Here is a 14,527-nt window from a genome sequence, read left to right on the forward strand (position 1 = left end):
GATTTTGCGCCATATGCTATTCATTTTTCTATCGATCTGTTGAAATAGGTAGACAGAATAATTTTTCGAGTTCTTTGCGTTCCTTGGTTGGCCGTGCGCCCAACTGATAATAAGAGCATCTTTTATTTACGAATTTATTGTGATTCCTAGTTCCGCTCTAGTTACCTCGATATTGCATGAAAACCGTCTTATGATACGCCAATTTTACGCCTCATTCTTTCCGCAATTGCGCAAAGTATTTCAGCTATCCACTTTCACACGGGTCAAAAAATCGCACATTTTGTTGATAATTTTCGGGATATGAGTAAATTTCGTGAATTCTGCAACAAAAGAGCGATGCACCGTAGAAATTTGACGCCTTTCCGTTCGTTGGTTCATCTGATATAGGAAGAAAAAGGACGAGTTTGCTCGGTCGGTAATGGTAGGAATACCACATGACCTTAAGTTCGAAAATTTATAAAAGCAGGGGCGTTCTGCCCTGACGGTTTTTCGCCCCGAAAACCCTCTTCAAGTAAATAACTTCGGCGATTTCTTTAGCGCAGGAAGAGAACTGGATTGAGTCAAGGCTCGGAGCAGACAGACCATGTCGGACACGGTCGGACGAATGAGGCATTCGCTACAGCGTGGATGGTTTTCATTTTGTCAAAAGTCAGGGCCTCCACGGGGATTTGGAAACACCATCGGAGATTCGTGCGGGTTTTTTCGAATTTTTTACAACCGAAGCACAGATGCTGTTAAGAGGATGTTGTAGTCGGTGAACTGAGAAAAATTTCACTTGCAACTAGAAAAATTTAGTAAAACAGGTATCGTTAAAAAAACTGTTTGGATATTGTTGGAATTACGAAGAACGAGGTGCGCGTAACGATTTTGCGCTACTGTCGATCCTTTTTTGGTAATTGGAACGCAAAATCAGTTTATGAAGTTGACTCTACTTTTTTAGTTAAATAAGGCTTTAACGTCGATTTATTGTTGCACAAGCATTAAATTTGCGCAACAGTTATACAAGAAAATATAGTCACAGTGATCGAAATGAGAAAGAATAGTAACGGATACTAGACTTTCCGGTAACAGCTGGAAAACTAATTTTCATTTTGTACCTATAATTATATTTTTCGATTGTGGTAAAAGATGAAAATAATTGAGAACTGAACGGTAATCGGAACTAAAAATTTCTCTCAGTGTATTTACCGACCGCGTTGAATGTCACTTATTTCAACTTTAATTTTATTTTATCAAAGCTTACGCATTACTGACTCGACGATACCGCAGTCAGCGAAATTCTACAAGCAATAACGAATGTCAAAATCCAAAAAAGTATCGTTTCACGGAACAATAAGGGCAATATAAATGCATACCTATAATGTAGTTACCACTAACTGCAGGCGTGCATTTTCTCGAGTTATTTTTGCATACAACCAAAAAGTTTTTGGACAGTTTTCTTCGGCATTGCAAATAAAATTGTCCCGACTGCGGCATTTTTTTCATTACTGTTGCGTAGGCTTCGATTGCAGTCGAAATAAGTGATAATTTACTAGTTTCGTGATTACTGACTATAGCATCTTCTCGAACAGCAAAGTGAACCGGAAATCGATGCTGTTTGTTGGCATAACGACGAGATCATATTCGAAAGTTACAAACACGGTACATCGAAATTTCAAAAATGAAGAGTACTAAAATTGGTGACAAAAGCTCGCATGTTGATGCTTGCTTTTAAGTCGCTCAGAAATCGTCCAAGATTTAGGGAATTTTTTCGATTTCATTCTACGATGGCTCATTTTAATCGGAAAATTGTAATCGTTCACAAGTTGGCTGAAAAACTTTTTTTCGATTAACGAAAAATAGCATCGTCGAATACTCGAAACATTGCACGGATATATTGATTCTGATTAAAAAATGGCAGTATTTAATGGGCTGCTAAAGAAAAATTTGTTCCAGCGTATTTATAGAAAATATTATTCTCTCATAATTTTGAAGCATCGATACTTGAGCTTTTGTTCACAATTTCGTACATGTTCAACTTTTTCACTGTAGAAACATCATTGTAGCTTTCGAATGAACTGACGCGATGAAACGCTCATATTTTTCTATTGTAATTTCTTCGACGTCTGAACATGTTTTGAAATCGTTAGCGTCTCGTGATCGATGGTGTGAGAAAAAACCATCCCGCGTAGAAAAAAAGTTCCGTTAACTCGTAACGTTTGTGGTTTTAGCGGAGCCGCCGAAACGTTTCGAAACACGTTATTGCAGGTTGTTTCGTCGTGAAAATTGAAATATGAGTGAAAATGAAGGAACTTTTCTTTATGAGGAAGAAAAAATTAACTCTGCCAAATGCCAATGAAAATAACCCCAGTTATGTAGTTTCACGAAGTCGGGCAGCCTTCACCGTCAGAGTTACATTCTCTGTCAGAGCTGCATTCTGCTCAAATCACAGCCTCGAATAGCGAGTGCTACCAGAGCCAAATTTCTCTTCACGGAGCTTGGAGATGGAACGCCGAGCCTGCCGTGCCTATTTTATTGGTAATGATATTTCCTGGCCTCCAGAGCAGAGAGTAAATTCCGTGGTTGCAGTCCACCAGACTTGATATTCTCAACCAACAATTTCGGACACGGTCGACTATTATTCTGATTTACGATCATAAACGACGTTGGTGTGAAATACAAAAGATTTGTCATATAAGGAAGAAATTTCATGGAATACTTTTTTGGTCGAGAATATTGCATCTCATCGGAAGGTAACAAAAAAAAAAAAGTAATGGAACCTCTCTGGACTTACAAATATCGATGATTTTTTGAAAATAAAATAGAAGTAAGCAGTAAACATAAAATAAATTATACAATGGCTGATTCAGGATTTATTTAATTGATAGGGTGGTCCTTGAAAAGGTCATTTTTCAATTTCGGCCGAGCCACCCCCCAGATTTAAACCAGAAGGGGTGCCGGGAAGCATAAATCCAGTTTTAGTTTCGGATTCGGGTAGAAATCGTTGGTTATCACTGAGAATGAAGGATTGCTGTGAATAACGAAGTGTTACATCAACTGTTTGAACAGTACTTCCATTGTAACAGGAAATGGAGAAAAAATCATTGCTTTGCACGTCGATGCTCCTGAAATAATTGAAAGCTTGGGTGAATAACTCTTCGAACATTGAGAAAAATAGGATTATTTTATCGTCGGTCTGTGAATAAAATGGTTTATCAGGTGATAGATTAATTTTGAATTGAAAATTGTACGTCAGTTTTTTCATCTTCCATGTTCAAAGAGTATTTCTGCAAAGTTTTGAATTGTTTCAGGACATCAACGTCCGAAGTTATGATTTTTTATTCATTTCAAGGGAAGTACTGTTCAAATGCTGAGATAATATTTCGTTTTTCACAGCTGTTTTTCATCGTCAGTGATAACTAGTGGCTTCTACCCAAATTCGAAACTGAACATATATTTATGTCTATATACCGCCACCTCTTCCAGTTGAGTTAGAGTGCTCAGGTCTTACATAAATTATTTTTCATTTATTTACAACCGCTTTGAGGAGTGGCTTGATCGAAATCAAAAAATGACCTTTTCAAGGAACATCCTAATATTCAAACTATCCTCAACTATACGGCTTTCAATTCTTCGATTTCCATGCTTTCCTCGATGTTTTAACTCGCGACGATGTCTCTAAACGGATCGTACGGTAATTTAATAAGCGAACAACTCGAAGCGCTTATTTCGTTAGAAATTTATCTAACATGAAATTCAATCTAAATTTGAAAACAGTCTCCGATTAAGGACTGCTCCATCAACCAAGTAAATCGGTCGATCGCCTTTGCTTCGCATCCGCTCTGCTATAACGTAATCGAAATGATAACCTGCCGCTTTGGCTTGGTGCCGAGTAAAAAAAAATGACGCGTAATTAGTCGGTCCAGCGCTTTGCCACGAATCCGTTAGCGAGTGATCGCGGTCCTCGTATCATATTTATAGGCAAGATCGTTGCTGCTCTTGACGTCGCGTATCTTGTTCGGATGACAAAGGATTATCTCTTCTCCGCGGCTTTGACCGGTCGCTCTTGGCGTTGTTGACGTTGAGGCGATCAGCTTGCTATCTGCTATGGAGGATAGAGGTGAGGATAAGTATCTCATACCGACGGCGGTATGGAAAGACGTGACATCTCAAATTGTGAAAGAAGAAGGTGACATCTCGACCGAGGTCAAATTGTTCATTGATACGGCACTGGATTTTTGGCTGCATGAATCATACAAAGAATTTTTTTTTTTTGCAACAGATTCAACAATTGTTCTAATCATTTTCTCACGTATTTAGCCTTCAGAATGAGATCGATTTCACACTAATTGCGAGAAAAATTTTTCGTTCCGGGTACCGCTCAGTCCTTAACTATTTTCATTTTTTACCAAAGTCGGAAAATACAGTTCTAGGTGGAAAATGAAAATTAGTTTTCTAGCTGTTACCGGAAAGTCTAGTATCCGTTACTATTCTTTCTCATTGCGATCGCTGTTACTATATTTTGTTGTAACTGTTGCGAAAATTTAATGCTTGTGCAACAATAAATTGACGTTAAAGCCTTGTTTACGAAGGCTAAATGAATGAGAAAATGGTTGAAACAATTATTGAATCTATTAGCAAAAAAATGCTTCGCATAATTCTTACGCCCGCATTTCCAGTGTCATATTCATGAAAAATTTGATTTCAGTCGAGATGTCACGTTGTCTTTTCATTATTTGAGATGTCACAACCTTCTGGCACAATTTGAGACGTCGCGTTCTTTCATACTGCTATCGACATGGGTTCTCAACTGAAAAAGTGTCCACCAAAAAGCTGGAAATAGTAGTTCAACAAGTCGCCAAAATGGCGCTACAAGCAATAAGGGAAACAATCTGATTGGCGCTTTGTGGAACTTTTGCTGCAGCAGCGCCATCTTAATTTTCCGCTACCTTACGGACACTTCTACACACTAAAAATAGTCCTCCTTCCCTCTATCCTCCATACTATTCACTCATATCATCAGCTGAGTATCTGAACATGTTACAAACTATTTAAGCTTCGATTGTATCGTCTCTCGTTTTGAAGCTGTGAATTGGCTTCATGTTTACGGCAACTAATGGAATTCTTGTCAGAATGAAAATTGCTCCGCTACTCGTGGACGTCTTTTTTATCGACAAACGCTAGCGAATCCTCAGAATTACCAGCCAGCGCTTTGCCTGTCGGCAACAGATCCCAGAGCTTTTCGGATAAGGTTGTCAAATCGCCAAAAATTATCGACATTTTACCCTCTGCGGTATGAGTCATTGATAACGACTTGTGATCTGGGTAGCAATGATCAGCCGAGGGGGTTCGTTTTTTTCACCTACGAAATATTGCTTCGAAAGTGTGAGAAAATTGAAATCGTCAAACGATGACATTCGACGACCTTTTGATGTATCACTTCGTATTAATGTAGTCTTTGCGGAGAAAAATCTTTGATTTTAATAAAGGAATCTGTTTTTGAGTAGCACGTTACGTTCTGTGAAATTGACCGCATCGGATAATCAACGGTCGAGGAAAATCAGCGACGGTTCCAGTTCCAATCACTTTCCGTGTAAGATTGACGAAACAAAAAGCTGTCGGAAACTGAAAGTGAAATACATATTATCATGCAAGATAGTATCCTGAAATTTTTATTTGTCTCTTAGTTTTATTGCACCGGTCATTATCGTAAAAATTGCTTGTAATTGTGACGTAAGAAGAATCCTTCACAATATTAAGCCGATCGCTAATCAATGAATTTCTTGAATCATCTTTCCGATTAGCTTATTAAAATATTACAAAGAGTTTACTTCTTCTGTCTCAAATCAATTTGTCTGGATACAGTTTGCTACGAACAAGAAATAAGTGTGTCTTACGGACACGTTTAAATAAAGATTTTGCAAAATAAAATAATACGAACTATTGTTTTATGTAGTTTTTTTAATAATCACAATTTATAATTCAAAATTCGATCAAGTAGAATATTCAACTCTACTTCGTAAGTGGAGAAAATACGTAATAAAACAAGAAGTGCGTAGTAAGCTGCAAAATATGATTGCAAAGAATTATCGAGTGATGCACTTGGCACAGTATTTAAACCGCATGCAATGCACTGACGTTGCATTATTTCTTGCGATACATTATGCGTGGCTGATTGAACATTTCCACGTGGGGAAAAGTTTCAGACAAACTGGAAGACAGACGCTCTGACGTACATAATTTCTCAAAAACTGATGTTCATTGGACGATAGAAAAAAACACGTTTATCATTGAATTCAACACGGTTTCACTGGTTTCAAGTTAAAAGACACCGGCCGACCCAGACTCACGACTTCCCCTAGCCAGACATAGAAAGCAGCGTAGAAAATGGCCGAGAAAAATAGTCACCACTTTGAAAAATCGAGCCTTCGCTCTGACCCTCATCAGATTTGTTGTCGTTTTTTCTGGCAGCTGGCAGTTCCTCTCAACTATTGCGTGCTACTATTTTGTAATACAACCATATTTTTTCACCACATTCGCTTTGTGCGGTTGCTTTGCGATGCTTTTCTAAGCTTTTGAACGAGAGTTAATCATATTCAATCGCTACCTAACGATCCATACGCAAGAAGAAGGATAATGATCCCGACCATAGCGCACACGTCGTTGTAAAACAAATGGAAAACCACAACGCATATGATCACCATACTTCCTGCGCGTCTTACGAGTTCCACATCCTTCAGTATTTCTCCCGTCACAGTGTGCGGTTTGGATTGTTTCCACTTACGAGTACAAGTGTAATGACAGTTTGTACTCTACTCTGCCAGTGTTGAGGTCGAGATGGCAGAATCTTATACGTTGCGTTTATAACTGATGAGAAAAAGCAAGCTCGGTGTCTGCGAGTTCTGAGTTTCAAAAACTGTACGATTTGCACATATCGTTGTGAATTGTGGAGATCATGTTATGGTAGGTGATGTGTTACTTTGGGGAAAAATTGGATAAGTGTTGTATCCGGCATACGGGGAGGGTGTTAATCAGCACCATGCATCGAAACAATTCAATCCTTGTGTCGATTGGACGTTTGATGTTGTTTGCCTCTTTGGTTATCACTGTCTACGGCATAGGACGTTCCAGAGGTGAGTTATAAATTGCAATGATTCATTCCGGATTAATCATCATTTCGCAAATACAATCGAGGAACAAATGAATTCAGTCGAAACTTTGTCTTCTTCTCTAATCCAACTTTTGAAACATGTGATAATCTGAACATATTATTTGGCTGTGGAAACATAGATGATACGTACTGCAAATTGTCGTGGCAATTTTATCGGTCGGCCGATATCTTCCGGTGTGATATAATAATACTCATTCCTCATATACGGAAAGCTGCGAAGCATATACCAATGAATCAATGATCATGCTTTCCAAGTTCCCTCGCGTCAACGTTAAAACCCTATATATTCAATGCATTACGTAATCATGTGCCTATTTACATATTTGAAATTCGTCGCGAATTTCGAATACAGGTGATGAGATAAATTAATGACACTGTAGTCAGGGCGGCTAGTAGGTCCAGTGGAGTAAGTCTCCGGTAAAGCATCTCTAGATACCATGTTCGATTCCTGGCTCCGTCGTTAATTTTTCAACTCACCTGAAAATTTTCGAAATTGTACTGTTTCTAGTAATCATGTACCGTAAACTTATGTTTGATACAGAAGAAATAGAGACGCGGAGCAAGTACGGCGGTACATTAGATTACAAGGTTTACGTAGAAGAGAATCAACCAGCAACCGTACCTTGTGACCAAATGAGCAATTCGATGCCGGATTTCATATGGCTACAAAGATCCTATAGCAGTTCGGTCTGGAACAAGCTGAATGTTTCAAGCCATTTACGTATCAATGAAACCGCCATCTGGATACTTGATATCGCAAACGTGACATCCGAAGACAATGACATGATATACCAATGCGGTGTGCCATGCCAGATTCCTAAGACTACCCCAGGATTCCCTCTTTGCACCAGATCACTTATTAAAACCTATAAAGTGGACGAAAATTACAAAAGTATCCGAGCTGTCGGTTCGGATCGCATTTACCTACAAATTTATGAGGTGGATTTTATCACTCCAGATATAGTCTTGAATCGTTTTACATATACGTTAGATATTACGTATCAGGAAAAGGGTACGGACCGGTGGCAAGAAGTGGGATCACGGTCAGACATCGTACCCAGTGACCTTATTCTAAACGGATTGAAACGAAATACTACTTACCTAATAAGAAGCCTGATTAGTTTTCATTTCCACTTTAAGTACTACACGATTCAATATAAATGGGTTACAACGTTGAAAGAAGGTACACAAGTTTCAGGGTAAATCATTTTATTTCGATATGACGTCAATTTCTACTACATGATATTTTTAAGACGCGTCGGATAATTCCTTCCCACAAATTCAATGTATGGTATGCTCGGTTATGTCGGATGGTCGAACAATTCTTGCAAACCTATTTTTTCTCAACAGATATCAAATACGAACCAACTGTTTCAATTTTAAGAATGACTGGTAGTTCAATAACGATTGAATGGACCGCACCACCACCAGAATTGGAAGGTTACATTAGCTTTTACAATGCATCACTTCAAGGGGGACTACAGAACGAGAAACAATTTGTATCACAAATAAGAAAGTTAAGCCACATTTTCAAGGGACTTACTGCAGAGATGGAATACGATGTTCAAGTGCAAGCTTGTTCTGTTGACGCATGTCGACATGCGTACACGGGAACCATTTTAAAGGATGTGTATATCGAACTCGAAGGTTTGTATAGATACTTCGATCGTCTCAACCTGGTGAGAATTAGTTTCTCACACGTATTTCTGGACAACTTTATCGCCAATGTTTACAGAATTATGTGAATCGGGATGTGAGTTTGGTAGCAAATCATCTCATCATTATCGGGCGCTCTGATGCAAGACAGGATTTTCCCTGAAGCCAATTTTATCCTCTATAGTCTTCTTTCGCGAGATTTTGTCTTTGAAATTGAAGACTTTATCGAAAAAGATTAGATCCGCTGAAAATGACATCATCTTGATAAACAGAAGGCAAAACAGTTGTGTGAAGTTCTCCAGATGGACTAACGTCAATTTAACAAAAAGCAAAGATTGTCATCAACATTTTCTACAGATGATTTAGATCCCTATATTCAACCGACCATATTTCTGAATGGAATGACCAACGATTCCATAACCATCGGATGGTATAAGCCCGATGATTCGTACAAGGGTCCAGTTATTGGTTACTACCATCCAGTGCTGTCGGCGCAGTACGTTACGATTGAATCAGTATACGTAAATGGGACTACACTTTCTTTCTCGTTTGAAAATCTGCTGCAGAATGTTGAGTATGAGTTTCACGTGACGGCCTGCGGGAAATACAAATTGAATTGTGGTAATCGGAGCGTTCCAATCAAAGCTATGATCCGAGGTAGGTATACTAAAATTACTTTCAGATAAACGTTGTCACATGTCCTTACATCTGTTGGTCATGCTCAGAACAATGAACACTGACTGTGACGTTGAACGTGAGATAACGGTTAAAAATAAACATAACAGTTTTTTCCTGTCCCTTATCTCCTGCGTCATGATACTCTCACATCCTGGTGCAATAATTAGTAGTCCATGACTGGAATTTAAACTAAACAAGAGTAAAAGTAGTTCACTTTTCAATTAAAACTTCAATTTAGAAGACTGCCAGATCTGGTTACGTATTGCGACTTTTGAACACGCTTCCTCCACTCTGCGCTTTGGAAAAAATGTCTATTAGTCATTTTGGTAAATTTGAAATCACCATAGGTACTTCCGACAGCTATTGGATTCATGTTGGAATATGGGTGATTGCATCGGCGCTAATACTCCTTATCTGTATGAGCGCGCTCACTGTTTGGAAACTCCGGCAAAAGGTACTCGAACAAATCGACCTTGACTTTCACATCAACGAATTAGCTGACTTGTGGATTTTTTTTTCCAGTCATTGAAACGGAAATTGATCAAAGCCAGACTCGAATACTTCAACAATGGGGATGCAACGATTCTGAGTCCAGACGTGGCTGTCAGCGATCAAGCTGAGCTACTGCCTTACCTGAAGAAATACGAGTTTCCTCGAAGTCTCCTTATCCTCGGTACAGAAGACTTCTCACTCCAATAAATGCTACGTACATAGTGCAATGCCGTTCAGACGATACAAATTCAGTGATTGAACAATTTCCCTAAGTCTCAAGTCTATTTACTTGTATCAGTAGACTTTCTTGTCATCCCCCGTGAAACACTGGAGGTTCAGATTGGCACACTAAACAGTGGATCATAACTTATAGAGTAGATTAAAAAAAAGTATTAGAAACATGAAACCTTAGACCAATGGCTCGGAAAGAACAACTGAATTAGGTCCAGTCGCATGTTACCAACGCGATGTATCCCCGGATACGTTGTTGTTTGCTAAGTTTCCTCGATGTTTCCTCGATGATACACGGTGACTATTTGTACATTTATTTCATCCATCAGGCGACGTGTTGGGAAGTGGGGCATTCGGAGTGGTGAGAAAAGGACAGGCGAAAACCATTCGCAGTCGCGAAGCCGTCACAACAGTTGCTGTGAAGACGGTCCGAGCCACAGCCAGTCTGGATTGTATGACGGCCCTTCTTCGGGAACTCAGGATTCTTTGCTACCTCGGCGAACATGTGAATCTTGTTAGTCTTCTTGGCGCTTGTACGAAAAATATAGAGTACGGTAAGTTGTCTGGATAAATGTAGAGAATAAAATTAAAATCCAATGCTCGGTTGATGTGACACTCATTCCAATCGTGTTTTGATGAATATACCAACAGGGCAACTTTTCGTCATCGTAGAATTTTGTCGATTTGGTAACTTGCATGACTACCTGTGGCGCCATCGGCGCGATTTTGTGAATCAATTGGATACTGACACTGCGGAAATTCGTGATCAAAATCCTTCTGAAGATGCAATCGATACCAACGATCAAGAGTAAGTCGATTCAGTCGATTCGAAAACACGGAGAAACACGGTGAAAACATGCAGGATATTACCCTTTGCACTGACTTCAAGCTATTCTTAACCTTTTGACCAAATGCTTATAGCTCGATTGATTGCTTGTTCGTATTTCCTAAGCCGTCTTGTAGGTATTTACAGGATGTAACAGCCACGTGGGATGCAATAATGATCAACACTCGTGCCCGGCAATACTGAAAGATGACTGCGTTCATCTGAACCTTTTCAGTGGTCTCTCAATTTTCTTACAGTGGACAATCAGGCTCAGAGGGTGACGAAAATCCAGAAGCAGAAGACTGCGGTGATGGCACTAATGTCACTAGTACAAGTATGACAGCAGACCTCGTTGTCACTGGTGCTGAAGCCACCGAACCACGAGTGCCTTTCAAATACCCAGGCGATTACAGAGGCATAGAGACAGATCCGTTGCGAACGCGAGACTTGGTCTTTTGGGCTTGGCAAATTTCACGTGGCATGCAGTATCTCAGTGCCAGGAAGGTGAGTGAAGATTTCTACGCAGGATCATCTCGGCACAAATGAGTGTGTGGAAATGTTTCGCACCGTCTAACAACAAGAAACTTTGCAGGACGCGTTTACTTGGCCAATCATTTACGGCATTCGTTAATCCTGTTTCAGGTTCTCCACGGAGACTTGGCGGCAAGAAACATTCTCCTCTCTGATAACAATGTTGTGAAAATCTGTGACTTTGGACTGTCAAAGTCCCTCCGCGAGGAAGAGAACTTTACGAACAACGAGCGTGGTCCGCTTCCGGTGAAGTGGATGGCCATCGAGTCGCTCAGGGATCGAGTATTTTCAACGAAATCGGATGTTTGGTCGTACGGAGTCGTTCTGTGGGAGCTTTTCTCACTTGCTGATACGCCGTATCATGGGATAAGACCCGAATATATGTGTCAAACTCTGATCGAAGGTTATCGTATGGAGCGACCGAAATACGCACCGCAGATTTTGTGAGTGTGCTAATTCTTTTTCCTTCGTTACACAGTTCCTAACAATGTGAAAATTTCTGGCTACCATTTCAGGTACGATATAATGTTACATTGCTGGAAAGAGGAGCCATCGGAACGACCCTCATTCGAATCGCTCGCCTGGAAAATTTCTGATATGGTGGACGAGCATGTGAAATTGGTAAGAGAGATATTTTTTAAGTGAAACTTTTCTAGTGGGGATAAGGATAAAATGTTATGAAACGTGAAAAAGAGTGGCTGGTACAGTTATGGAGAGAGAGAGAGAATGAGATAGAGCACGCTCTATATAGGATTTCCTATCATCAGTCTTCTCTTTGTGTGGATCTTCGTGCGAGTTCCTATCTGCGGTCTTCTTTATGTACGGATTTTCATGCCTCATTTCTTTACGCCTGAACATAGCGAGTACGACATTTCTGTGATATATTTTTGATCAGGTTATTAGGTTCTGAATTGAATGGTTTAAGCCTTTTTCATAAGGATTTCGGGGGTTCATTGCAAAATTGTTATGTATATTATAAATATATTATAATTTTATAGATATATTTTTATTAAAAATATGTTACGCTCATATTCTTTTTTGGCCTAAAACGCTTGACCATGACATTTTTCAATTTCGTCAAGGATTTTTCCCATGTCAGGACAATCCCTGAAAACCTTCGCAAAAAATTTGAAATTTTTTGAATCCCACATTTTAACTTATGAATTTTCGAACCTATCTCAAAGACATAGAAACTGATTTTTTTTAAACAAGAAAAAAAACGTCCCGTCTTAGAAACGAAACATTTTCATCCAAGATTCAGAGTGGGAAAATGCTTTATTCAATTGTTAGAAATCATATTTTCAATATTTTAATCGTATCAAAATGGTAGGGAGAATTTGGGCAGCGGAAAAAAAAATTCGGAAAAAATTGTGGATGTGTCTTAGAACTGGAGAAACAATTTGAAAAAATCAGTTATCAAATCGGAGATGTGGTACGTACTATAAAAGGTTTTGAATAGGTACGAAAATATAAAAAACGATATAAAAAATGGGAAGAACAATTGTAAGAAACATAATTGAACATCCTTAAACTCTGAATCTTGGGTAAACATGTTTCATTTCTAAAAAAGAATATTCTTTTTCTTGTTGAAAAAATGTATATAGGTGGTTTTCGGATAGGTTTAAAAATTCAAAAGATGAAGATGTGTGATTCAAGAAATTCGCTTTCCAAATAACTGTATTTGGGTGGTTGAAATCACTCATATAAATTTTAGAAGTCTCACCTCTGTCGCATGTGGTCGCCACAGATGTGATTTTTTTCGTTTTTGTTTTTCTTGGAACGTACAAAATGCAAATTTGTCAGGACAAACGTATTAGCTTTGTGAGGCATGATTGGAGACTGCATTGATAGCTCAAAAAATCCAGGACTTAGCACAGTGCTCATGATAAAAATCTTTTGTAGTATTACCTTGACTTGGGCAATCCGTACACCGAGATATACGCCGATGTTTGGAAACGTGAAAGAGAAACCGTGATCAAAGGTGAAAAACCTGCCAGACATGAAGAGACCCAACCGCAAGAGTAACAACGTCGGTCCAACCTCTTTACTGGTTTTTATGAATTATTAGATGACTTTATGATTACTTTGCTCATCGATGGAACAAGATGTCAGGAACAACTTTTTGGAAAAAGTTTTTTATGGTTTAGATTCTTAACCACAGCATGTCTAGGAGTATCCTTCTAGTGAAGTCATCAACTTTGAAGGTCAAAAGTAAAAGGTTAGGTTCCACACTCATTGGCAGTTCATAAGATATACTGTAATACATACTCCACACATCTTCATGCAAGGGTCGAAATTTCCCGGATTGATCTACGAGTGAAATAGGAATTATATCAATAGATTTATTGCCAGCTCATTATCATCTAGTTTTAAATACCAATTTTCGCAAAACTAGTAACAAATTAGCGAAACCCTTCCGCTTCGCTACTTATTATTCAATTCTTTCAACTTTTCCTAACCTTGGGTGATGTAAAAAAAGTATTGATTTCAGTTGTGACAATTTATTTTAAGAATTTGTGGATATTTAATGAAGCGTCTATTTTTATTAATATCAAGAGTAAATGTGACAAATTATTATAAGTTATAATTTTGCACAATTGAACAGCAGAGGCATACATATCAACATCAAAGACACTTTCATTCGTTACGCTTCTTATTATCGAAATTTCAAGTGAATTATTCTTTTGTATGAACACCTTCTCTTTGTTTAGAAAATAAATATATCAGAGGTGTATAATTGTATAAATAAAATTGTAAATATTAGTTATTTTAAATCATTGATTCATTCATCCATTCATTCACAAAATTAAGATACGTCTTTTAAACATAGAATGCTCATTGGAAAATGATTTTAACGACAATGCTTCTATAACTAGTCTTTTTCTTCGAACAACAATGTTTTTTTTTCTTCTTTTTTTTTGTTTTACTTGACTTTTGTTTTTTTTTATCGCTGTTAAAGTCAA

At 38.5% G+C, this 14,527-nt stretch overlaps 1 protein-coding gene across 2 annotated transcripts; it reads left to right on the forward strand.

The window, feature by feature from the left end:
* The first annotated feature begins 6,764 nt into the window (after positions 1-6,764).
* Positions 6,765-14,338, forward strand: LOC107226057 (vascular endothelial growth factor receptor 1-like). 2 transcript variants are annotated; one of them, XM_015666738.2, is made up of 12 exons: positions 6,765-7,112; positions 7,692-8,333; positions 8,501-8,797; positions 9,164-9,463; positions 9,832-9,938; positions 10,007-10,157; positions 10,537-10,761; positions 10,859-11,015; positions 11,291-11,537; positions 11,676-12,007; positions 12,080-12,185; positions 13,467-14,338. In XM_015666738.2, exons 1-12 carry the CDS (start codon positions 6,950-6,952, stop codon positions 13,587-13,589), a joined length of 2,850 nt encoding a protein of 949 aa, XP_015522224.2. In that variant the 5' UTR covers positions 6,765-6,949; the 3' UTR covers positions 13,590-14,338. The 2 variants fall into 2 exon arrangements, with proteins under 2 accessions (XP_015522224.2, XP_046596450.1); XM_046740494.1 differs by lacking the exon at positions 6,765-7,112 and having other exon boundaries at positions 8,268-8,349.
* The last annotated feature ends 189 nt before the right edge of the window (positions 14,339-14,527 follow it).

The sequence above is a fragment of the Neodiprion lecontei genome, chromosome 5, assembly GCF_021901455.1.
Source record: "Neodiprion lecontei isolate iyNeoLeco1 chromosome 5, iyNeoLeco1.1, whole genome shotgun sequence".
NCBI classification, from domain to species: Eukaryota; Metazoa; Arthropoda; class Insecta; order Hymenoptera; family Diprionidae; genus Neodiprion; species Neodiprion lecontei.